Raw genomic sequence first — 27,631 nt, forward strand, 5'->3', positions numbered from 1 at the left:
TTTTTATTTAAAACATTAAAAATATTTAACTATGTTGCAAGGAAATCAAGGGCATTATCACAAGTACCAGTGAGAAACCTATGAACATAATATACGTCACTCAGATCCATGTAACTTGATTCTGATCAGTGTCACCATCAATCTGTCCCTCACACCATTGTTTCCTTTCCTCCCACCAGTTTTCAGTGCAGATTCTCAGCTGAATGAATAATGCCCATCACAAGAAGCCATCCTTCAGCCTCCAGCTGCAAACTCCCACCACCTGTCTTGGAGAAAAACTTGCTCATAATCTTGTGTGTTCAGTCAGATGATGCCACCCATCTGTGTGAAATATTAACTAAGAGTAAAATAAAGATATTTTTTCAGGTTTTGTTTTATCTAAAGCATTAGAACTGCTGTTGCTGACAGAAATGAAGCAGAAACAGATCCCTGAAAAAGGGATGGTAGATCTATTCCTTTCCTCCGTTTGATCCACTTGTGTAGCAAATCCATGGCATGAACTAATGCAAAAGCCTTTTCTACAGTCTGGAGATTATTCTACCTCTCCCTGTGAGTCAGTCTTCCCCTTCAGCACATTCATGAGGCATGTAAACATCCACTGAGCTTTTTCAGGAACAGCAGCACAGTAATTCTTTCTGATTCCTGGCTTTGTATTTTTCATCTACGTTAGTTTCTATCTTCTGTATCTATTATAATGACTAAAAAATACAATATTATTTCATAAACATGAAAGATCACATTTAAGTTATAACTGAGAGAAATTACAAGGAATTCTAAAAAAATAATTATACTAACAGAAAAATGTATTTACACTAGTTCTCAGCTATTTGGAAACAGTAGACAGAAATTATGACTGATACAATTAAATAAAACACATCTTACTTTAGGCAGATAGATATCAAGATCCAGACTCCTCCTGTTAGCTTTCAATTGTAAGGTGTGCACAAATTACAAAGCACAGTTCATATATCAATTTTAAACAAATGTTTTACTACCATACCAAATTAAGAACAGAAAGTTATAAAAATACTATTGGAGGTGATTCTCCTTCAAAGTCTTACACAATCCTATATCTCTGACTCCAGAAAACCAGATAAGGTTAAAGTCTTTGAAGCACATCAACGTGTGAATACAAAATACGTTACCCAGAGTTCATGCTTTGGTTGCACTGCCACTACATAAAACAGATCCACTCAGACCCAGAAGACATGCACTGAAGATCAGTGAGGTACAATCATAGACAGAACCTTACCAAAAAATAACACAATGACCTCACTACTAAAACAGACAAGTGGTAAACGCTAATACAGAAATAGCAAGGAAAAGTCTCTTTTTTGAAAAATACATTTCAAGAGATGCCAAAGATAGGTGTAGTATAAAACAGTTTTCCCAGAATTTTTCCACTTTATTTTATTTCCACTTTATTTTATTACATTTTTGCCTTTACAGCAATTTCTCCTCTTATGTCCCTCTCTTTCAATGAGAAAACCTCTTATTGAAAAGGCTCTGGCTCACATCCTTAATGTTCAATTATTTGAGCTACTGAACATTCATTATTGAAATTAGTGTAAATGAAGTATATGTTAACAGCATCAATTCATGATAGCATCACTCTTTATGACAATACCTAAGCATTCTTTTTTCTGAATTCTGGTCTAGTAACAGTACTAATTAGGAATATGTTTAAGTGTGTGCTTATGCAGTGATGGTCAGAATAATATGACTCCCAAAAAATGTGATCCCAGGTAAGAGTAAACAAACTTTTTATCCAGGTAAGTTTGGAAAATGACTGCAGCATCTAACTCCAATTATTTATACTGTCTGTTTCTTGCCATTTTCTAAAATATCACTCAGATTTCTTGAAATCAAGTGTTTATATCCAGATTAGAAAGAAAATACATAGGCGTAAAATAACACATTTATTACATGCCATGTTACAGTTCACTGCATTCTCATTCCTATTTGCAGTCATAGTATTATGAGAAACTAAAATTATTTCATCAGAAACAAATTAAGTACACAGAAAAGTTTGTCAACAGACAGAAGCCAGAGTATCCATAACCCAAACAGCCATAACATTCAATAGGTTTAATACTCCATTGCATTGTTCCATAGAAATTAGAGATGAAAGACTTCTTATCCATCCCTTGCCAATTCTGAATGTTTTCTGTTCTCCAATTCAGTCACAGAAGGCTGATTGGCAACTGACGACCACATGAATAGAAAAAGCTAACTAGATGAGCCAGAGGAGAGCAGGTTGTGAAATTTTTATTTCCTCTCGTGAAGTGCCAACTTCTTTTAAGTTTCCTTTGTTTAAAGGTGAATTAATGAAACTCAGGAACTCACTAAATCTGGGCCTTGCATTGTACAGCAAGCTGACTGGTTTTCATGCACATTACCAACATACTGCTGAAGCCACCTTCATCCCTCCTACAGAGAAATGTGTTCAGCATGCTGCCAACAAGCATCAACCTACATTATGGAACTAAAACTGACATGTTTCTTTTGGACTGAACATTTTATGAAAATGAGACTCTAAAAAAACAATAAATTATAGCAGATCAGTGTTGTTAATGATATTGCACTTCTACGCTCAGTCCAACAGTCAGAAGAGCTTGGTTCTCAGAAAGGTCACAAATAATGCCATCTCATCACCTGGGCTTTCACATTCTCTCAGCAACTCCTATGTTTCATCAGCTAAATACTGAAATAAAGTCCAATTTAATTAAAACTGGATCTTCTGTCACACTTCTTTCCAGTACAACTGCACATAATCCCACATTCTCTAATAGAGAACATTGGAGCTCAACACTGGAGTAACACTTCCTCTGAAATGTGTATTGTATATCATATTTTACTATGTCTAGTACCAACTAGACTATAAAAACAGTAATCCTTTCCAAGAAATTCAGAGGAGGGAGGATATTCAACAGAAATATTGGGGGGGTAGGGGGAGCCCTTCATGTAACATTTTCTATTCTTAGCTATTAATCATGTCTTTATCTTTAGTACTGAACATCCTTACCTACAGCCAAATGCTAATCCCATTAATCCTCTTTAAATATCTGTAAGGTCTTCTGTGTAATGCTGACTTTTACTTAAAGCATATCTTAATTTTACAGTGATTTTTGCAAGCTCACTTGAGACCAGTTACTTTATGAGAAAGGAGGAAAGACTGTACTTTTCCATAATGAAGACAATGGATTTAAAATAGAAAGGAGATACCAAATGCTTCCAGCCAGCAGCAGTCCACACCAAGAAGTCACTCCAGAAAGACAACTACTGAAGGATTTCTACCAAAGCTCTCCACAGAGAGGATGGAGAACTGGTGCTATGATTTTGGGGAAATGTATCCTATCTTGGAGAAGGTTCTGCAATGCATAAGGATTATGTTAACTCCCCCTCCATAACACGTCTTTTCCATTAGAAAAAAACAAATACCAAGCAGGTAATTCCCCAGCAATCCATACCACACGTTCAATACATTAATACCACTTGGCTTTGGCTCAGTGAGCAGCATGTGCAGTAACAAACCGAATCCACAGAACCCTGCTGTGTGCAAAGTGGAGCAGGTCACACACTGCACTCGTAGGACTGGGAATTTAACACAGTGACTTTGAGTACAATGGCTATAGCACTGTTACAGGCCTTCCAAATTCTATTGATACAAATTCTTCCCAAAGTAGGGTTATGACTTTTTCTCCAACACTGAGTATGTGAAGATCATTATGCTTAATGGCCAGAATCTTGGCCAACATCAGTCTTGTTTTCCATGAAATGAACAAGCAATGGCAGCTGGATAAGAATTTCTGAAAGCTGTAGACCTCGTGGACAACTTCAGGGAACTCACAACATTGAAGTAACAGGAAATGGAGCACAGATATAAATGCAATCTAAGGTTGAAAGCCAAAGGTCTGTATCCATGGTCAGGATAAGACAAGCTCAGAATTACTCTTAGGTGTTTTGATATATCCATCCATTCTGCAGACAGAATATCTGCATTCTGTATAAATCTGAATTGATTAATTATCATCTAATCACACTTTTTAACATACTGGAGAGAACAAATGGCTGATTGAAAAGAGAAATGTTACATTTCAACTTTTTAAAAATAGGGATTAAAAAATCATCACCTTATGGATGAAATGGATGAGAGTAACTAATCCTATTTAATTAAGGCTTTCTTTGTAAAGGTGTAAGAGATGCTACAAAATCCTTCTGCATTATCATTTAGGATTAAAATTGAGAGCTTATGTAGGATGGTCCAGTTAAATAGCCTGTGATTCTGCATTTTCTTAGAGCTGGAAAAAAAATGTATGTATGTGTGCTCAGGACAGATAAATCTTAGAGATATTTTTTAAAATGTTCTCTTCAAAATACCAGTATCAGTTCTACAGCTGATCACAAGAGGGAGACTACATCATCATATTTCCTCTCATTGTTTCAAATTTTTAAAGCATACAAACAATTTGAGTCATTTTGGACCAGCTCTAATCTTTGCTCAGTTAAAAGTATTAATGACTGTTCAATTAATATTTTTTTCTGAGTTTGTCAAACCTCTGAAATTTACAGATAAAGATAGCCAATCCAGTAAACAAGATTGAACAATGCAAAGGCAGTCGGAAAGAAGATCCGAGAATAGGAGTCAATTTTTGCTATACGGATGTGTATTCTTCCTTCTCGCCAAGATCCTGTGCGGCAGTCTTCAAAACAACAAAAGAAACTAGCACAGTCTTTTCCTTCTAGGCACTCATATCCATAATCATCATCACGTTCAGGGAGATGATTAATGTTATTAATTGGAATTAGTGTTGATCCAGGTCGAACAGCAAGTGCAGGAGGTTTCTTAAGAAAAAAAAAAAAGGGAAATATAGTTTTGTGTGTTTTTATCCTCACATTAAATAATTCCATAGGGTTTTCTTGGCAATATAAACACCTTCAGTACGATATACAAAAGTTCTTATATTAAAGAAAACAGTTTGGAGCGCTTAGAAAGTGATGAACTGCTGTATGTGATTAGCGCATGCAGGTAAAAGATCATGAATGACTTTCACCTGTCACAGTGAAAACTGGGTTTTGCTGGGATTTGGGAATAGCAGATAATTAGTTACACAGACAGGGTTAGCTGATCCCATCCACACGACACAGACAAACATTTTGAAGTCAGTCACTTCCTGACAACTGGGTCACAGCCGAGTCCATAAGCAGGCTATAATCATCACTAACAAATGAATGATGGTGTTCCCATCTTCTGGAGTCTTTACAAGGAGACTGGATGTGTTTCTGGAAGCTACATGTTCACAAAAATTAAAAAGCTACGGGGTTTAGCACAGCATCACTGGTGTAGTTTAACAGACTGAGACATGTAAGGCCAGGCTACACCATCTAGCCCTCAGATGTTAAATCCCTAAACATTACAGCCCCTCTAGAATCCAAGACATGACTCCTTAGGAGAATGCCACTCAAGTCACTGATTAATTCAGCTCTTATTTCTTTCCTTCATTTTCTGTGCTCATAACAACCTTCTTGTATCTGATAAGAACTCAGTGTAATATATGTTAATAATTCTCATTGAAAAAATCTGGGTGGTTTATTGCCTAGTAAATATAGTGTTTGCTATTCCCTCTGGCTTTTGCCTTTCCACCTTTCTTTTACTTACTCTAACATGACCCACCTTTCCCCCTTTTATTCCTTTGTTTCTCCACAGTTTTTTACTCATCCTTGTTTTCCTGTGAGTGCTTCAAAATATATTCTCTTTCTTCATCTGTCCTTTATCTTCTCTTTCTAAATCTCATGGCTGTTTTAAACTATTTCATAATCCTCTTTCAACTTACCCCACCCCACATTTGGTATCTCTTCTGAAATCCTTAGACCTAAGAGAAGGATTCCATTAACACTACTCTTATATTGTGTTCTCCCTTTTCTACATTCTTCATATTTTGTCATGTAAGGACATAGAACAGCAGGAAAGGAAGCAGTGAGAATATCTAACTGGATATTTAAGCTCTCTTAACCAATTATACATGATAGGCAATGAAAACACATGAAAAAATATGGAAAGTGGGAAGCCATCATTTAGCTTCCTGTTATGCTTTAAAGCCCTGTTGTCCCACTTCCTGGGAATTACTTTGGCCAGTACGCAGAGCTCTATATATTGTTAAGGTGACATTCTTTCACTTCAGGGACATTTTACCAATATCCCAAGGGATGGTGTTAATGCAGAGCAGTATCCACCATGTTTTCAAATAGCTTTATTTAATAAGTATCTTTTCCAAAGAAAGTTTCACACAGACTGCTGTTCAAAATTTATTATAAATGATGACCTAGGGAGCTAATTATCATCCTAAAGGACCTCATTATTCTTTTCAGTTATGATAAAACACTGAAAATACTAAGAAACAGGAGTTACACACTTCTATCCTAATTTGAGGCATTGCAAAGAGGGCTTATTTTTATAAAACATGAAAAATAAGCTCAATCATTTTTGAACTTAGGAAAAAAAATCTTTATTCTGCTGAAGATAAACAGGGAAAGATGCCTATTTCTGATTCACACCTACTCTGGATTTACAAAAATTTTCTCACTGTTGGCTTTCCCCATGTAAGATTTATGTCACGAGTTGTTTCTACCAGTGGGGTAAAACAGGAATCCTCAACACAGAAACACCACGGGAGAAGGAAAAAAATTACAATGCAGCTTTCCACTGTTCACATCACCAACACAGACTGGAGGTGGATGCTGAATTACAGGTTTGAAGAGGTGGCTTGGGAAAGGCAGATACAGTCATCCTGTAGGCTTAACTACCTACAGGAAATACATAAGATTTGTACCAGAGGCAATGTGAGGGAAAAGAGGAAAAAACGCCAACACCTCACAAGAAAATGCCTTTGTATAAATTGACAGAAACTGAAAAAAAAAACCCAAAAAAACCAAAAAAAAACCGAACACCTACAACATGTAGATATAGAAGTACATGTTGATTTTTATGGCTTTGCCTACTGAAATTGTAGATAAAACTCGGTTTATTGTGAGCTCATTTATAATACACTCTGATAGGATCAAACCCCAATTATTCTGCAATAACACTAATACAAGCACAAAAGAAAGCCATTTTCTGTGGAGATCATGGCACAGGTGATACATTCATTTCAGGTGAAATGATGATCAGAACAAGATCCACAACTAATTACGTTTAATCTCTCCTGTCCAAACTTATTATCCTTACTAATGTGGATTTGCATAAGCCAATTCATATTACCTTTCTTGAATTATGCCAGTACATATTTTCTAAGATCAAACTGCTGTAATCATTTGTAAAATCTCACCATTTTTTTTTTTCACAAGATCATTTATTGTGGCTTATTGACATCAGTTCCTGGAATAGTAGCCATTTATTGCATTTTGCAATAGAAATAGTATATCTATGCAAGGCAAGTTTCCCAAGGAAAAAAACACTTGTAAATGAGTTTTCAGAAGGAATTAAACTGACTTTTATAATTAAATTGTTTTTTCGATTTACACATCCATAACTACAAGACAAAAAGAATTAATAGTCTTTGACAAAAATAAAGGGGAAAAAGAAAAGGAAAAAAATATAAAAAGGACTTGCAATGGTATGACTTCCCATGAACTAATTAGATGCCTTCTTTACTTATTTGGAGCAAGAAAAGTCACAGCTTTTTATAAAACATCACCAGAAAAACTCCGAACAAATTCAAATCCTTGCATCTAAGTATATTAAACTTAATTCTCCCTTTTTTTAGTGTAATTTCTTTATTTTTTATAGTCTTAATGGTCTTATAGCCATAACATGTTTAAAGAATTCTGTGCAAAAGGATTTCTTTTTTCAACTTCTTAGAAACAAAAGGCATCATTTAAGAACACAGAAAAACACAATTGAACAGTATTTTTAGTATTATATTGCTAATTTTAATCTTACTGCAAATTCCAGCTATTTATTCAGTAAGTTTCATAGTTTCTATCTCATCATTATTCTACATTTAAAATTTTCATATGCACTGAAAATCTCAAAGCACTTGACAGATTATTGCACACATGGGTGATGTGTGAACAGATTCTGCAAAGTGTCATTATTTCATTCAATAGAGCACACTTGCAAACTACTTCAGTGTCTTTGGATTTGTCAGCAGTTGATCTTTAATATCTGCCTGGTTTGAATAAAGCAGCATTTCCTGATATCTTTGCCTCCTCTGCATTGTGCATGTCAGGCGCAGAGCTACTCAGCTCCCTGTTCACTAAGCCTTGCTGAGACCTCGCTGCAGCAGCAACCTGAAATTGAATCTGCTGTGCTGAAATTGGGACACCCCCACATCCTCTGTTATCTTTTACCCTCCCTCATAACTCAGCTGTGGCCTTTGCCAAGGACTGCATTCTGCCCCTGCTGTTGTGCCCACATTTGTTTCTACCACTAACAGGAAGAAACAAATGTTTGATGTTTCCATGTTCCAGTTTTCCTGGCTGTGCAGGATTCTCTGAGGATAAGAGTGACGTCTGACCAAGGCAGCACATGGAAGTATTAACACTTCACCACTAGCCTTGTCCTAAATCCCCCTGGACCAGCTCACCAAGTGAATCCTAAGGCTCTCCTTTCCCTGCTATCAAGCCCCAACAGCCTGGCAGTGCCCCCACAAGAGAGAGGCCCACAGCACTGCTGCTCAGAATGGGGGCACCAGTCCTTGCTGACCTGAGTTGCAGAATGGATATGGTTCATAACAGGATTTCTGCACTTCCATATCTGCAATTACTTCTGTAATTTCATATCAATTTCTGTTTCACCTCATACAGAGCTGGTATTCAGCTGTCATCCAGAAAAGGTAACTGCAACTACTGCTGTAGTTCAGGTATGCTCCTGCATCTTTTGATGAGATGATTTGGAAAGGGGCTTTATAACATTTTTCTTCCTCTTATCCTCTCCAATGTTTTCCTACTTTAAAGACTACCTTTAAATATTTGTACTGACTTCCAACAATAAATTCTTTGGAAATTACAGTATTCTTACTACACAAACCAAAAGCCGCTCAAAACTGAACAATGCTTGATCCTGAGATGTGTGGAGCTTCACCACAAAAAACTTTAAAAGCAGAAGGTTTATTTAACCAGAAAGAAACATGGAAGCCAATTTAGAAATTAGTTAAGATAGAATTTCCTGTAGTGGGATTCAGAATACTGGCCAATAATAAGCTTTTTTTTTTCCCTTTGCAAAGCTTTGTAAGACATAAGTCAGGTGATGCAGATCCAAAGAAATCCTCATACCTTCAGTCCATTCACATTGTCTTTACTGCTACAGTTTGAGCTGTGGTTCTCTGCCAGGTGCTGTTTTCAGAAGCACTGGGCCCCTACAGAACCATGTCTGTGGGCACACACTTCATGGACAGCTCTAGAAGCACCAAGGGCATGGAATATTATATCAAACCACCCTCCACCTTACGCTCATGTGTCCTCATTCACATATATGCAATCATCCAAACCCTTTGTTCACTAGCTGTATTTACACAAAATTAGTACAAGCCCCCAGCTGCAGCAAAATGACAAAATAAATATTAGTGTTAATTATCTTTGAAAGCTATCTTAGCTTTTCTACCTAAGAAGCAGTCTTTCAAAATGAATGCTACAGTAAAAACCACTCTGTATTTATTTTTTTTTTTTCTTGTTTGACTGAACTTACTGATGGCTTAGATTTTGCCTTCTTTTCTTTTCCTTTGTCCCCTTTTTTGTTGCCGGTAAAGTAGTGTAAGGTGCCATATTCCATCAAGGCAGCAAACACAAAAATAAAGCAAACTGAAACAAAAAGGTCCATTGCTGTGACATAGGAAACCTTTGGGAGTGACTTCCTGGCAATTGTACTCAGTGTTGTCATGGTCAGCACCGTCGTGATCCCTTTTTGGAAAAGAAAGAAAGAAAAAAAGACAGAAAGAGGAAAATTTATAGATAATGAAATCATATTGTCACCAAAAAAAGTCATCATATTAGCTCTTAATTCATTTATGAGTCGCATAAGAACTGACCCACAGGAGAGGTCAGTGGGTCACCACTGATTACATCCATGTGCTATGGCGAGAATCTATCCCTAAGGAGGCAGCAGCCTCCAAGGGATCATAGAGAAAACAGCACATTTCACCTTCCCTTTAGATCCCTCCTATTTTTAATATACACTGAATAAACAATGACACTAAGTTCGTGAAATTTTATAAATCTGGCATAATATATATACACATAAATACAGTAGAAAAACAGGTACAAATAAGCACACAAATTTTATAAGCACAAGGAAGTCCCCCAGCTTGAAAGATTAAAATGTTAAAAGGAATGCATTCAGGAATAAAAGGTGTATTATTTATCAATGATTTCAAGCTTTTGGTAAACACATGAAAAATGAATAATGTTTTGTTGGCACTTTGGTTAAATAAAATGCAACAATGTTTCCAATTGTCTGCTTCTGAAGAAGACACAGAAGATCAAATTGATGATATTCACAGCTTTCTGGTCTCATTCTCTAAGTTACCAGATATGCTTTCAACACTGTGTCTTAAGTAATAGAAAATGTTTCCCTTGATTCACTTATATGCAAGCTAATTAAAAGAACAAACTGGCATTAATAGCTATGTGTTCAAAATCTCAACTATACCACTCTTCATTAGTTTAGCACTCATAAGGTGTTAACACTTTCTTCTTCTATTTGATGCTTCATGTAGATGCAAAGCCCTTCACATAGTAGTTTAAAATTTAGGTGTGACCTTTCCTTTGGAGAGCAATACTTGGACACACAAATAATTTGTTATTTACATGCACAAGATTATTAAAAACAAAAACAAAACAAACAACAACAAAAAAGCAGTACACCAGGCTAAAGCTGTCTATGGCTCATAAATCAAAACATGGAATCACTGATCACTATGGACTGTTCCTGCAGAAGGAAAACAGTAGTGTTTTTCCAAGAGATAGTAATGAAACTACATGCCTAAAAGAGCAAACAGATAACCACAGATTTCTTCAAAAGTGCTTCACTCCCACCAGATACTTTTGAAAATCAATTTGGCTTTTCTCTGTATAGCTAACTATTTAAATATCTGCAATCACCTCAGATCTTCAGCTCTGGGAAACCACATTCTTCCAGGATGTTCCAATATATATGAGAGAAAAATGTCCAGCCTTTTCAGTGCACCAGACCCCAGCACACCCTCTGGGTGGGAAATGGCACCCACCATTCCCTGTACCGGCTTCCATTCAGAGACGACAAAAAGGGACATGAACTTTTCCAGCCTGCTTTGCTATGGGAAAGGCATAGGGGGCTGTCACAAGGAGCAAACCTTACACAGCAAAACCACTACCTGCTGTGATAAACCTTGCTTAGTTTTGGCTTTCCTTGCTAATTTCTCTTTCCATAAAACTGTGTCTATTTGACAGGCACTTTCTTTCTCCTTCTCCAGAACATTTGCATGCAAGAAAAGTCATCCTACAATCTGTCAAGTGATGGCTTTTGTGTGTTTACAAGAAAGGGGTTCAGTTACCGGCAGGGAGCTGTAAATAAGATATTACAAATGTTCGTATTTCATCTCAAGTAGATGAAGGCTAGTACTGCTGAAGTGAGAGCTTGAAAACTTCAGCTTAACCATGACAGAGTTCTAGGTTCATGGCATATAAGAAGTACTTGGTAAAAAGAAAAAATCTGGATACAGAATTAGAAGGATACAAATAGAACACTTTTTTCCTGTTATAACTATTATATTGTAACTAGTCAACATCCACAATGTTCAATGATTAGTCAGTCAAAGAAACCTGATGAGATTTCTGCATTAAGGTCTAAAACAATCAAAAGCAATTTTCACTTATTTATTCAAGACTTTAGACTCTCTTCACTAAAGCTTAGGATCTAAGATTTGGATTTTCTTCCCTTACCTTTTCATCAGGCTACTGAGCCACGCTCGTTTTTGCTTACTTTCTCTCTTGGCTTTAATCTGGCAGGCTTGCTGGTGGTCCAGTTTCAGTGAGAAAGTCAGGGAGTTAAAGTGTAGACTCCTGCTTCTGGTAGTGAATGATCTTGTAGGGTGGGAATGGTGTTTTCACAATGCTGATGTCAACTGATGAGGAAAATTAACTCACATCTCTAACTTCTTAAGATACAACTTTCAGCTCTTGACCTTTCTCCCAAAAGAGGTCAGGCTGCTGTCACTAGTTCTGCTGTAAGCATCTGTCCCTGCTAAGCTCAAATCTGTGTCCTGTGCAATCCAATCTACCCGTTTATCAGGCTTTATGTGGGGCTACGACTTTACTGCAAGGCTGCACATGAATCCTAAACAGTCAAACTCAGCAGACTGACGCCCTGTAAAACAGGTCAGCCAAGATGACACCAACACAGAATTATCTTTGTGTTAGAACTTGCAACACACTTCAGTACTGTCTGTAGTAAAAGCAGGTTTTTGTGTATTATAGATTTAACTGCTTGAAGTACAGTTTTGGTTGCAAATTTTCTGTCCTATCTTGGGTCTAAAAGAATAATTGAATCATTCTATTAAAAAAACAAACAAGCACACCCCCAACACAAACAAACAAAAAAAAAACAACCAAAAAACCAATGTCAACAACACAAAAAACCCAACCAAAAAAAAAAAAAAAAACTAAACTAGATTTTCACCATTTTTGCTCATGTAGTACTGACTTCATTTGTTCCATGACGCTAAGTGTCAGACTAATAATTGCCACATGACAGTCCCTGGAGATGGTAAAAAAACATAAAGAAGAAAAAATGTATTTCTGTGAAAAACAGCAGACCCATAAGGCTTGGATCAGGATTTCCATGCTCAGCATTGCTTCCTTAAACTCTGCCGTGCAACTACAGAAGGATTCTCCTACTGCCAGTGTTGCAGTTCAAGAGAAGGAATGACCAATGGTCACAAACTGAAGGGGAATAAACTGTGGTTAATTTACTCCTTGCTGTGCATTTGTATTCTTTGGGAGTAACAGATCCTTCAAGGCTGAAAAAAAGACATTCTTACCCAGAGAAGTCCTTGCAGGAACTGCATCCTTATTGATCCAAAATGACACCCATGAAAGAACAACTGTCAGTATACAAGGAATGTATGTCTGAATTGTAAAATATCCCATACGTCTGCTGAGATCAAAGAATATTGTCATAATGATATAATCACCTAAAAATTAAAAAAAAAATTTATATGACATCTAACATGGTTTTTGGTTGTACCTTCATCTGTTAATCTTGGTCTAAATAGATATTGCACAAAATAAAATAAAAGTCAACACTTTGCCTTACCAGACAAGGTATGAGAAATTTCAGTTGTATTTCGTAGCCCTACAAATGCAAACTGATACAATCTCCAGTATTTTGGATCTGCCACTTCAACAGAAGTTTTCTTCCACTTGTATTCAATTTCATTTCTGGGATATCCATCTAGAATAAAACAAAACAAATCAAACATTCAGCCATAGAATGTACCAAAGGATGTTTTCTGATCTCTGAAGTTACTTATAAACTAAACCAGAGCTAAAAATAAAGTGGATCTTGGACCAACTATAGTCCTCCTGATAAACTTAAAATTTAACCACAGAATCTATGGCTTCAATTTTAATCCTAGGTAAATGTAAGATCAATCGAAAACTGTTTAAATACAAATGTTTAGAAAATATCTACATTGTATTCTTGAACTCCAGTAACAAAAACTGGCTCAGAATCTTTACTATTAAAATGTAAATGTCATTGCATTATCATTAAATGATCAGAAAGACCTTAAAAGTACAGTCACTTATTAGTACATAATTTGATGGTTTAGGGAAGACCTCCTGAAAGGAGGCTATAACAAGATGGGAGCTGGCCTCTTCTCCCATGCAGCTAGCAACAGGATGAGAGGACACGGCCTCATGTCTGCATCAGGGGAGGTTCAGGCTGGATACCAGGAAGAATTTCTTCACTGAAAAGTTGTGAAGCATTGGAACAGGCTGCCCAGGGAGACAGTGGAGTCACCATCCCTGGAGGTGCTCAAGAAACACTGGATGTGGCACTTTGTGCTTTGGTTTAGTTGAGAAGTTGGTGTTCAGTCATAGGTTGGACTTGACCACCCTAGAGTTTATCTCCAATCTTAATGATTTTATGATTACAATAGCACAATTCTCCAGGATTTTTTTAAACAAAATTTGCATTAAAAAAATAGAGCCTGAAGGTTGTGGTTTTGCTCATATAAGTCCCCCTGAAAGGAAAAAGACTTCTTATACCAATTCAGCATTTAGAGGAGCAGGTTGAAGAAGGCATATCTTATTTTTCCTTTTAAGTATACCACATGGAACTAATTCAAAGCTTTCAGGTCTTGCAGGCATAAGAAAACAAAGTTTTTTCCAGGACAATGTATTCCCATTAACTGGAATAGGCAGTGTATTAGGCTCCTAAGCAATAAGACTATTTTTAAAGAAGCAAAAAATAAATGTGATTCAACTCATTCACTAGTGTATTAAATAATGCAACATATGTACTCAAAACATGAATGGTCAGTTCCTTCTTTCACTACAAGACCTTAAAAAGTAAACATTTGCTCTCCTGATGCCAAAATTTAAGTAAATTTACAACCTGTAAAGAGGACAAAAATGTGTTTTACCACGTACAGCTTGAAAACTCCAGAGGACAGGAGTGTTCATCCATAGGAAAATTATGAAGCTGAAGATAACATTCGGCATTAATTGTCAACCTAATTAGAAAATGAAAGAAAAAAAAAAAGAAAATAGGTTATATTCAAGAATTCAGACACTTCAGACTACACAGTAAAGAAAACACACAGAAATAAATTTTGCTAATTAATGGATATTATTAATAGCCTCCTGTGTATAAGAAAAACAACATCCAGTTTTAGCACCAAAGAACAAAACAGGAACTATTATTTCATGCAACTTGAGGATCTGTGTTGTTTCAATCGGTATTTCAAGCCATTTCAAAAATTTCATTTGGGGGCATCCTTTAGCTCTACAAGAAATAAGGGATAAATACTAGGGTCTGAAGACAGGGGGAGGAGCTTATGCTAGCACATAAAGGAGTTTTTGTGGAACACATTTATCAATCAAATTGCAGTTGGTATTGCTGTATCTGGTGGCTTTACATAAGATAAGAATTGTGGGGGACATTGGACTTGCTCTATACTCATGGAAGCAGTTCTGGTCAAGACAGTATTTGGATAGGAAAAGGCAGACTATGTTTCTACTTATTTAATGTCTAAGGTATTCAAATAATTCATAATAATAATTCATAACTTATAAACCAGTTTTAGAACTGGTTTAGGACTCATAATTGTCTGAACTAAATAACTTTCTTTTAGCTTTTAGGAATGTTATCACAGATTTCCTCAGGACTTCCAAGCAATAAGTGCAAAACCTAGTTCTGCTATCTTTCACTAGAGAGCCAAAGTAAGGGGCTAGACTCCAAACTGACTTCTTTGCATTTAAAATACCTCCTCCTTTGCTGGCAACACTGTGTAGAAAGTCAGAATGTCTTCTTGAATCAACTTGAAAAATTGCCATAGTGCTCACATATTTGACTGTGTGCAGTGCTTACACATTAGACAAGAAAGGATGGGAAAAGACTCTGAGACATGCTGCCACATAGTTTTGTAAGTCTCTGAACAAAGTATTTATTCTACACAAACTGCCACTATGACCTGACCAAAGGTTTATAAGGAAAAATGCATTTCTTAGCATATGCTGTGGGAGAGAGGAGGAAAAACCCTTCCCCACACTTTTAAGCAGAATACTTGCATCACTATGAGATAAGCAAGCATTTGAAAGTTTTGAAGGATTTGAAAAGGATATGCTTTTCAAATTTGTCAAGTATGATTTATGTATTTATTGCATTTACTTTCCATTTTCAATTTTTGGATAGTTAAACACTCAAAGAAAAGGAAACAAGCTGAGCCTTGTGTTAAAAGCACCACAACTAGATCTGGAATCAGTGATGGTGCACTGGACAGACCATGGGCTGCCCTCAGAGGAGATTCAGTAAGGCTGATTAACATTTTCATTACATCTGCCCCCTGAATTACTGACAAGGAAAGAGTGGTGATACAGGGGAGCCCATGAACCTGGAGCACTGTCAGATCATATTATTGTTCCTCCAATAAGCAAGGTATGAAGCTCTCAATGTTGTTTTACCTTAGGTCAAATTCAGGCCGTATCCTCACCCGTACAGATGACTGCGTGTTGCAGTGCTGGGTGAAAGCCGGCTCTGCTGTTCTGTTACCAGCTCATTGCACCTTATTTCTCATACTCTGACACAGTAACTTTAACCTATTGCTCTGTGAGGGCTCACATGATTTTTTTTTTTTGCTCATATTTATTTCCTTCTGTTATTTTGAATCTCTTTAGGAGAAGTTTTGCATTGAAAATGAATGAACAATGGAAGGGTAAAGTCCAAGTATGACTTTACAATTGCTAATTAGAAAAAGAAAAAAAAAATTAGCATGTCAACAGAAGGGGCTCTCTAGAGGCTTTGATAAACACCAACTGGCATAATAAACCATTTAAAAAGCATTCTTCAGAGATGTCTGCATGGTCTCAAATGATGCATACTACGAAAAAATTCTGCCAAGAGAATCCTTGTAATGCATTCTAATTCTTCTTACTTGAAATACAGGAAAAATTTATAAATTGTTCATGCAACATAGACTGCATATGAACACAGCATAAATGATTGAGAAGAAAGTAATTAAAAATGCCACTTCATGTTTTAAATAGATAAATAAATAAATAAATAAACTCTTAAGAGCAAAACCATATTTATGGCATCTTCTGCATAGAATATTTCTTGATCAGCTCCCGACTTACTATGAGATTTTTTTCAGCATATTTAAAAAATATGACAGAAATGACCCTCAAATATTTTCTGTAGACTACAGCCTTTCAAGAATTGTTTGAAAAGTGAGTGAAAAATCAGTACAGATAGCCTTAAGCTTAAAAGCAGCAGAGGCATCTTCCATTTGCCAAGTAGAATTATCACCAACATGTTTGCTTATGCCTATTTTGGATGAACAGATCTGTTGATTTTAATAGCTTGCAAGTGTAAATATGTTAAGAAGTACATGCAGGACTGGGCCTTAGCTTTAACCAAATTTCTTATTTTTTTTTTATTTGAAGCATTTAATATTTTACTTACAGAATATAATATGGTGGAAATTAGATTATGAAGTATTTAGAACAAAAATAATGTATATGCAATATATTAGCGACAGACCACCATGATGCTATATACTATACAACACCCTTTTTTTAATCTTGCCTGTACCTAAATAACATAAAAATTTGCTATCTCCTTCTATTGTCTTTAGGCAATTATTTTGGCATTGTATTTCAATACTACAAATTCCATCTTTTTCATGATTGAATGACCTTTTTTATTTTCTTGTTTAATCAACTCCTTGCACATCCCTGTGGTCCATAACAAAAATACCAGGAATTTGATTTGTATTCACTATTTTCATATTCCTGGTCATAACAGGGGTTTGGAGTTTTTTCCACCCAAATATCAAAAACCCACCTTAGTGTGTATAATACTCTTCCATCACTCCATATTCGAAGCAAACGATTTGGAGTTGTAATCCAGTGAGCATCAGATTTCCTTGAGTTCCGGAAGAAAGTGTCTGGAATCCAAATTTTTCCAACCATATTGCTATTAAGCATAAGCACCTTCATTGAGCTGTTAAACTTTAGTCGGCTGTCATACCAAGTCTGGGCAAAAATGATATCTATAGTGTATTCCTAAAAACAGAGAAACAACCATATCTATGTTTATGTTTACCAAAGTCTGCAGGCCAACTGTTTTTTGACCCATCCATAAATCTGAAGCCACTTCCTCTATTCTCTTTTGTATTACCATTTGCATAGCAGACAGCAGCCAGTGAACCCAGAATGAGAGACAAAAGATGCACACAGCCTTCTGTCCCTGCCTCCTCTCCCCTGACACACACTGATCACTTCAGGAAGAGGACACGTGATGGGAGAGAAACTTGGGGGTTCCTGCACAGCACAATCACCTCTGTGGGCCCTGGACAGAAATTTAAGGGCAACCATACTACTTCAGGCTTAGACTATGTTTGTTAAGACAGATACTCTTTATCTTTTAAGGACCAAACAACGCAAATTTTCTGTATTTTCCCCCAAACTTTTCAAGTCACAATTTAACATTTTTCAAGAAGTTTCAGATTATGAAGAATTCATGAATATGTGGAAATTAAACATGACAGTTTGCAGAACTGTTACCATCTGCCTTGGATACCTACCAATATACACACAAAAGCATATATAATCATAATCAGAAAGGAAATTTCCCTGAAGAAATTCCACTTTAAAGCCTCAAGGAAGCTCCTTCTGTAATAGAAAATCAAATTCCTCTGCAGACTTATGGCCAGAAAAGAAAGGTGAAAAATGAAATAAATAAATAAAAGGAAACCTCTTTTTATGAAATAATTCTTGACTCAGCAAAACTTGAGAGGGATGACCAATACAGACGCATAAAAGGATTCTGCTTTTTAAGAATCCAGCCAGTTGTTTCTGCACTTCAGACAAAGGGGTAAAGCAGCAGCTCTCCATGTTGCCAGAGGTCTAGCCCATACTCCAACCTCAATGGCAACAGTCTCACTACCTGATGGCAGATGTGCTTTTTCCTGCACAGCTGATCCAGGAGGGATCAATGGGATCAATGCTTCCATGGGTAACTCAGCATCTCCCCTGCAGCGAAGAGCTGGAGACCAGGCTGAAACACTTGGTGTTGCTGGTTCACCTCTCAGTTACACGTTGAACAGACAGGCAAAAGTGAGGAAGAGACAGTGTTCACACTCCTGCTTGAGCCAAAGGGGTTAGCACTAGTTTACTTGGTGAATAAAAATGCATAGTGCAGTCAACCTATTCTGTTTTTAAAGAAAAGCTGAAGGCTTCATTGATTGGAGTGGATTTTTTTTTTGTTCATTTTCCTTTTTAGCAAGTTACAGATTCCTCCCAAATTTCAGCAACTGATACCACTTATCTCTCAGGAAAGTTTGAGAAATTTGGCACTTTATCCTTGAGAAGTACCAAGACAGATATTCTAGGACTATCTTAATCTCTCCTGTTTTCCCCACCTCTCCAGATGGGAGAAGTGCAAGTTCAGGAAACAGATATGCTAGAGGGAAGTTTGCTCTTGCTCTGTGATGTATGGCAGATGAATTACCACCTCAACTGTGGTAACTCAGTGTTTTTCAAAAGTTATGAACAACTAATGCATGAAGCAAACAGTGGAGAGACAGAGAGAACAAAAAGACTATAAAAATGCATTTTTGAGATGACTTTGTTCTAAAACTCTGCATACTTCTTGAGAGTCACTGCCATCAGAGGAAGATTCTGTAGGTCAAAAAAAGTCCTTGATTTTTTTTTCTATAAACAGAATTCCAGATAGCTGTGAAAACTCTGGAACTGTTTAACCTTAAAATTCAGCTTTCTGTGCTCATTTGTAGTGGTTACAACTGAAAATGAAACATGCCTTGCTGTAGTATAAAGGAGAGCCCAAGGCAGTGCACCAGAGAAGTGTTTTAATGGGTTTTAATGGAACAGAATGAACAAAGATTTATGCATTGCCTTTGCAGTACAAATAGGAGAAAAACAAAAGAAGGAAGTGAAATTAACAGGCAGGATGAAATGCACAGAAAGTGAAGACTGTCTGAGTTTGAACGTGCTACTCTAAGCAGCTACTTCACAGTAGCAACGCCTGGTTTGAGAAAATAAATTATCAAAGTCATTATAGTCAAATCCACTCAAGCAAGAAAAAACTCAGCTTGTCATAGGATACCAGCAACCCTAATAAATTCGATTTTAAAAGGAAGATTATTTTGAACACAAAAAACAAGAGAATGGTCTCAGCAGACTCAAATGCTTGTAATCTTTTACCTTTCAGTATTAAATATGCAAGTTTGTATCCTGTTAAATCCGAACAGCAGCAGTGTGTCAGCTACAAAGGAAATTAATTCTATCCCAGATGAAACTAGCATGCCATGTATTAGAGGAGTTGTTTAGAAAACTTTTGGAAAAAAAAACCAAAAACAAACACAAACACACAAAAAAAACCCAAGAATGTCATGGGACATTTATGACTGTTCAAAAATAACCCAGTACCCAATAATTAAACATCGGAAAATCAGTAACTGCAAGTTTCCAAGTGTCTTGCTGAATGTCAAACACGATCCAAGTGCTAGCCTCTTGTAACACACCTGAAGAGACTTGTCCTCCATTTATAAGCTCACACTTCCGCACTCAGACTTATCACCACTCTCCTCTGGAGTCAGCCAACTACAGGCACAATCCTACCATTCATCCCACCTGAAAGACTTGGACCTGCAGCCTCATGGTGGGTGGCAGCAGCAGCTCACCCTGCTCCTCAGCAGGGACCCAAAGACAGTGCTCTGATTTCACCCAAGAACATTATTCCACTGCAACCATCTGCCTTGGTGACGTTTACTACCTCCTTCTTCAGCATATCTATTTATCCTATGTCTCCCTGAGACCTCTCTGTCTCTGAGGGTCCATAAGGCATCCTGAGGCAGCACATAATCCTTCACAAAATGTGTCTCACATGGGATCACATCTTTACCCCAAAATATTTCATACTTCCTTTTAAGAAGGGGAAATTTGGGTCCCTAAAATTTGTTAAAAATTAGGTAGAAAAATCACCATACTGTCTTTTCTGAGAGTACTTTATTTCTAAAAAAGATGAATAAAAGCCCTATCTTTTTTTCAGAGATTGCATAAGCAAGCACAACAGAAACAAGATCTATACAATACTTTTTAAGTGCAACAATGCTTTGCTTGTTTTCTTACAAAATTTAAAATTAACACTCATCACTTCTCCTAGTCTTTCATGAAACTCACCATTTAATGCCACTGTGCAACCATAAAAATTGGTTTACTATTCTCTCCTTCTACTTAAACTAATGATGACATAGCCATACAGAATAAAAGTGGAATCCCTCTATGGCGGCCTTAGTTGCAGCCACAGCAGAATGCATATTTACTCATATTTAGCCTCACATGGTTCAAGAACAATGGCACATACTGGCTCATATTTGGCATTTCATTAAATCACTGAGTACTTTTTTTCACAGCTGACATGAAGTGCCCACCTGCCTAATTATTTACAGATAACTTCAATCCTCCTCCATCTCTTACCTCTCTAAAACATCCTAACAAATTCCAAAGGCTGGGAACAGTGTGGCCAATCAGAGATTACCCTTAAAGGGCCAGGCAAGGCACAGACTGTGACTACTGACAAACAGATTCATAGCCTGAGTGAAAGTCATTTAATATATAAAAACAATTACTTCAAACAAAGCAGAAACAGCTACTGAAGGGGGATAAATAGAATCCTCAATACGTTTCATTGTCATGAACAGTTCAATTACAGCTAGACTTGAAAATAAGTCAATGGATTGCCTTTTTTTTTTAATGGAAAGCTGTGAAAGAGAAAGGTAGATATCTTACACAATTGATCATCATTATAAGCTGCATCACACAAATTTCAGTATTATTTCAATAAGGATAGGGAAAAAATCTAAAAATGAAGAAAAAATAATTCTTGGATATTTTCCATGACAGTCCAACAATTGATTTGATATTCCACAAAAAAACAAAACAAAACAAAACAAACAAACAAACAAAAAAACCAAAAAAAAAACCAACAAAAAAAAAACCATGGAAAAGGCAAGTAACAGGTAGTTAAACTGTTGGCTGGATTTTGTTAAATGCAGCAGATTTTGTTTGAGAACAGGAGAAAGGGGCCTTGTTTCACAAGGCCAAACAGAAAATAAAGGAAGAGTTCAATAACCAAACTCAGAACTAAAAAAAAATTGTTGCCAACTACAGATCTACAATGTAGCCAATGACCAGTGAATTTCATAGAAAAACTAATAAAAGTATATTCCTATCATTTCATCTTTGTTCAGAAACCCACCCCAGCTTTTCTTCCTGATACAAAATTATGTGCAAAGGGCACCTCAAGGTTCCTGTAATGGCACATTCTGAAATATGTTTCATATGGAGCCCCTCAAAGCAGTTCAACTAACAAGTCAAAATTACTTCACTTTAGTCAGTTATTTTATCATTCTATTCAACATTCTAATTCCTTAAACTGGAATTCAATGTCACTGAGGCAGAGAATTTTTCAGAAAAAAAGAAAAAATTAAGGTGAAACTAAGGAAATCTAAGCATTCTACCAATCTATATGTTTCCACAATTAGAGACGTGATTTTATATCAAATATCAATTTAGTATTTTAATGAAAAGATTTTAAAAATAAAAAAGTCATAGACAAAACCAGTAACCACACACTTTCCTAAGAGGTAAGCACAAAATAAAGCACTGAGCAGTAGCCAATTTATCTTCATCTTCCCAGGGTGCTGCCAATAAACACTCGTAACCTTTACCTTTTCCCTCACCCAAATTTCTTTGGACATCAATAAGAGGCTATAAAGTAATTTATTAAAATACTTAACCTATCCTTCATATATAACTTCTCTTAAAAAAATTTTGAAAATGTGGCTACTCTCCCTGGTAGGTTACTTTAAAAGCCCTTTAAAGAGATTTTTTGAGCTGCTTCAGGGCCGATGATGGTTTCAGAACTTAATCCCCATGGCTGAGACCAAAGCAAAAGTAAAATTTCTTGGTTTAGTAAGCCATTTTAGTTTGCTCTCTAAAGCAATCTGAACTTACTGACCTTAGGGTGAAACCTAATAGATCCAATAAACCACAGTGCTTCTGACACATACCTGTAATATTATATTAATGATACTGCAGCCGTGGAAGAGGTGAGGGCTGCAGGAAAGGCAGTGAACAAAAGTGCATAGCATCTGCTTCCAGAGCCTTTAATCAGTCAGATTGCTGTAATTGTACAGATAATCACACTGGAGGATGCTAGGAGAACATATGCACAGAGTAAGTGGAAATATGACAAATCATATCTATAGAGGGTGAGGGAGTACAGCAAGACCTACATAGTCACAATTCAGAAAAAAATGCCACTCTTCACATCATAATTTGACATCTGTGCTAATCTAGTCCTTATTTTGAACATGCAAATTGACAGATGCAAACAACAATATGAATAAAAGGCAAGACTTATTTCAATGTTTTGTAGGTTACAAACTATCATTAAAATCTTGCCAATAGTGAAAAGATTAGCTAGAAAAATAACTAAAGCAGTTCAACAAAATCTATGCTTTTATTTCATCAGCTTGGATTTTGGTCATTTGAAGAGAACATAAGGAGAGGAAACAGGTAAGTTATATACATAATCTATATACATTCCCATGGTAAAAATTATATTAAAAGTTTTGATTTACTTTTCAATAGAAAACTGAATATTTCAGCCAGTAGTTCTCATGAATAAACATTAAACTCTAGAAAGAACTAGAGAACTCAGAACAAAACAAAACAAAAACTCGTAAAAATAACAATGAAAAAAACTGAAACAAAAAAAACCCAACCAAACAAATAATTCCCCACAAAAATAAAAACCAACCAACCACCAAACATATGTAAAAACATATATATGAAAAACCCAGGAATAAATGGATTAAGGATTTGGCCTAGAGACTGTCAATAGTGATTTATCAGCTCCATTGACTGTACTTTCTAAATTAAGCAGCTACATTTACCTTCCTGTCATTAGAGACACTCTAGCCAAATCTGGACTCACAGACAACTGTAACAACAAAGCTGTACATAACTCAAGCACACACAGTTTTGCAGGTTTCCTTTATAAGTAAAAGGATGGTTCAACTGTTTTCAAAGCAAGACTAACTGCACAGTTACTGCTTGATCTTTACTGTACATGGTTTTCCTGCCATTTCGGTACAAAATCCCAATTCTGATGGCAAACAGACTTATCTGTGGCTTGGTTTTTACTCTGCAGCTCCTGTAAAATACATGACCTTGCATGAAATACAGCATACCTATTTGTTTTTCTTGTTGAGAAGGCAGAAATCAGCTCCAAACATCAATCACCTGCTACACTGTACAAGATGTATAATATATATGATGTATAATATATATGAGCATGTACAGCCATCAAAAACTTCCTGAAAGGAGCCTCTACTTACTTACTGGTCTCAAGAACATAATCTGTTGTGGGGATAAATCTCTACAATAGAGACACTTAAAAGAGACTCTGCTGTTATTCAATAAAGCAACATCTTAACATACATTTACTGTATGCTGGTGAATTACATACTTCAAAAAAACCCAAGAAAAAGTGTTTTAATCATGCGTTCTCCATGGTGGTCTATATAAGCACCCAGATGTGAGAGACTCAGTGAAACTTAAAATCGTGCAAAACCAGAATAAAATGGAAGCCAAGATCAACAGGCAGTGAAGTTGCATTCACTTATTAGCAAAAGCATATTCCATTTCTTAACAGCTGCTTGGTCAGTGCAGTCATCCCTACTGCCAAGGGAGCAAGGCAACACTCTTCCCAGGGTAGGGCTCTTGGTGAACAGCTTGGAGGTGCTGCTTGCACAACAAGGCTTCCCGACTGCTCCTGTCCCAGCAAAGTGAAATTCTTGTAAGTGCGTGCCCTGAGGAGGAAAACCCAGCTGTAGCTGCCTGGCTTTTATGAGAGAATGAGGCTTTGTAGTGTCAGCACAGATCCTGACAGCACCCTTGTAGGGGCCAGTGAATTACAGCAGCTTTCACTGGTCCACAGCTAATGAAAACCTCTGTGGCAACAGCCATTGCTGAGGTCAGCCTCTATTGCAACAAGGTGTTAGAAGCTATTGCAGCAGTCAAAGCTCACCCTCTGCCCCTCTTCTCCAAAACCCAGTTCAACTCCAGGCCAGCAGAACTGTTCACACAACTGGAACACAGCACGTGTGTCCACACAGACAGACAGATAAGGAAAAAATAACAAGGAACAGGTGCGTAATGTTCTTCAAAATATTTATCTTACAGCTGGCACAGAGATAAGAGGTACAGACAAAAAAATTAAATGCATCTTGTCTTAGCTGCAGACACAAGGGACACAACACAGCTGAAGAAGACAGAAAGTATTTGGAGATGATATTAGGGCACAGGAAGTAAGGATAAACTATACATCAGAGCAGACGTAGTCTGTGCCGCTTTGGAGTGAAAAGGAAGAGTAAAATGCTGTTTGGATTAGCTTTAACACTAGTCAACAGCTTTACCTTCTCAGTGAAGTGCTAAGTAATACTTACGTTAACATTACTCTTGGTTTAGATCATCTCAGATCACAACTGAACTGTGCAGACACTCCATATTGCTTATACAAGATACATAACCTCTGCAAGGAGCTGATGGCCTGAATTTAACATAAAAAGGCAAGATTTGGAAAGCTAATGGGTGCATAATTAGAGATAGCAACTTTAGCACAACACAAGCTTAATTCTTTGTGATATTTTGTAACCTTCACAGAGGGGAAAAAAGGGGAAATGAGCAAAAGGAAAAGTAAGTTTAAACAGAAACAAAATGAGAAACAATGAAGTGGCTTTGCAGACATTTACAGAAAGTTTCTTTCAAGCATAAAGGGCAGCTTGGGAGAAACTGATATAAAAAGTTGAAAGTATGGGAGCAGAAACTAGCAAGATCTGAGGCAGGAAATGGCCTCTTAAGGAAAAAAAAACAACTAAAAATCGCTGAGGACAGGTTTTGAAGTACCTTGAAAGTGAAAGGGAAAAATTTATGTGTGAGCTCCAATGAAAGAGAGACAAAAGAAGAACTTGAGCAAGAGATAAGTCAGGAGAAAAAGTGGAAAATTCTATCTATAGGACATCTCTAGATTATATGAGTGGAGCCAAACTGCAGCTGGAAATGTTACAGAAGTACAATGGGAACTTGGACAAGAGTTTTCATGTGAAGATTTCATGTGATGGATTAAAAATAAAGAAATATAAAATCCCTTTGTATTCAGAATTTGCAAGACTAAAACTGAGACCCTACTCCTGTTTCTAAGACCCATCACATCATCGATAATTTTTAGATTTCAGTCTTCAGTGGCATAGAAAAATGATTGTTCACAGCAACTGAGTGTGTAAGAGGTGAAAAGTGGGAAGCTTTAAAGCTGTGATTCAGCCATATTGAGCTAACAAAACAACTGTGAACACATATGAGTGACACGACAGAATTCAGACTGGACAAAAGGAGACACAGAATAGCAGGCAACTGACACAGAAAGGTGGCTAAATTTGCGCATGAGACTTCCAAGAAGGAACTAAGCACAGGAGAAGATAAGGTGGCCATGGAAGACATACTGTGCAGAAGCAGCAAAGGAAAAGCTTTAAGAAATACATTCACATCAATACTTAACTAGATCAAGTGCTAGGAACACAAGAAACTAAGAGACTTTATCACAACACACTGACAGACTGACCACAGATTAAAAGGAAGCTTTTTCAGAATTGTTGTCTAGCCCTATTCATGTCCACAGCTCAGCAGTCCTGCCATTTCTTTAACAAATTACAGAATCACAGATTAGCCCTGTGCAGCTACAGAGCACTTACGTCTGAAATCTCAGGTACTCCAGAGCCATTTTGGCTATTGCTCTGACTAAGAATGCTATGGATCTGAGACAAAACAAACAGGATTTCCAATCAGTATGCTGGCACACTACTGAAATCAGGGGAGTGAAACAGTAATTGTAGTAGTAGTAGTACTATTACTATATTGATTATTATTATTATTATTATTATTATTATTATTATTATTGCTCCAAGCATGACAACTGTGGCTAAAGTGATGCAATGGTACAACACAAAACCAGCATTTCCTAAAGCATGAACTAAACCAAGATTTAAGAACCAACCACAGAACAAAAACACTGCAGCCTTACATAACAGCATTGCTATTACATGACACATAGAAATTAGGCCATATTTTACAGCAAAGAGCATAGATTTTCCTAGTGACTTGTGTGGAACCTTTAAGTACCGCTCCTGACTTCATACCTATTAAGGGACAATTGGTAAACTGCAGTTGAAACCAGGAAAAATACTGAATGCTGTTTAAAGCTGGGACTGCAAAGATGTCTGTTCTCTGCTTTGGTTTCAGAAGGCTGCAGCAACACTCATCTGTTGTACAGTAACTGCATTTTCCCTCACCCCTCACCAATCCCTTCAAATTGATCACAGGAATTGGAACCAACAAAGGAACTGCTATGCTGTCCCAGTATGAACAGAACACTGCATTTTTTGGCCAATTCTCCCTGAACAAGACAAGCTTAGAACTATTTTCGAAAAGCAGTAACAAAACTGCAAGAATCAGATTAATCAGCTAAAGCTAATCTTTTGAGGGGATAAAAAATGGAGAACAATAATGAAATTGTACTTGTGAAGTATTACTCAGTTTCTAGAGACTGAGAAATGCTAGCAGAAATTCAGGTGTTGACTTTTAAGTATATTCCATAAAAAACCCCACAATACTCAAGGCTACTGAAAAAATATTTACTCAGCTGCTCTACATGAACAGAATCCATCAATCTCAAAGAGTCAGCTGAATAAGCCAATTAACCATGATCACTTGCAGTGCTGACAAGCACCACAATGACTGGAATCTATCTTCCCTAATTTAAATTAAAATGTACATTGGGAAAAAAACT

General features: G+C 36.7%; 1 protein-coding gene across 2 annotated transcripts in view; it reads right to left on the reverse strand.

The window, feature by feature from the left end:
• Positions 1-825: 825 nt before the first annotated feature.
• GABRG1 (gamma-aminobutyric acid type A receptor subunit gamma1) overlaps positions 826-27,631 on the reverse strand; it is a 58,336-nt gene continuing 31,530 nt past the window's right edge. For both annotated transcript variants that reach the window (XM_063401872.1, XM_063401873.1), the window contains exons 4-9: positions 17,543-17,763; positions 14,629-14,711; positions 13,289-13,426; positions 13,014-13,166; positions 9,686-9,897; positions 826-4,845 (exon numbers count right to left, since the gene is read on the reverse strand). In XM_063401872.1, the coding sequence (XP_063257942.1) occupies positions 4,567-4,845; positions 9,686-9,897; positions 13,014-13,166; positions 13,289-13,426; positions 14,629-14,711; positions 17,543-17,763 (1,086 nt within the window). In that variant the 3' untranslated portion in view covers positions 826-4,566. The remainder of the gene's footprint in view (positions 4,846-9,685; positions 9,898-13,013; positions 13,167-13,288; positions 13,427-14,628; positions 14,712-17,542; positions 17,764-27,631) is intronic.

Source organism: Prinia subflava, chromosome 7 (assembly GCF_021018805.1).
Source record: "Prinia subflava isolate CZ2003 ecotype Zambia chromosome 7, Cam_Psub_1.2, whole genome shotgun sequence".
NCBI lineage: Eukaryota > Metazoa > Chordata > Aves > Passeriformes > Cisticolidae > Prinia > Prinia subflava.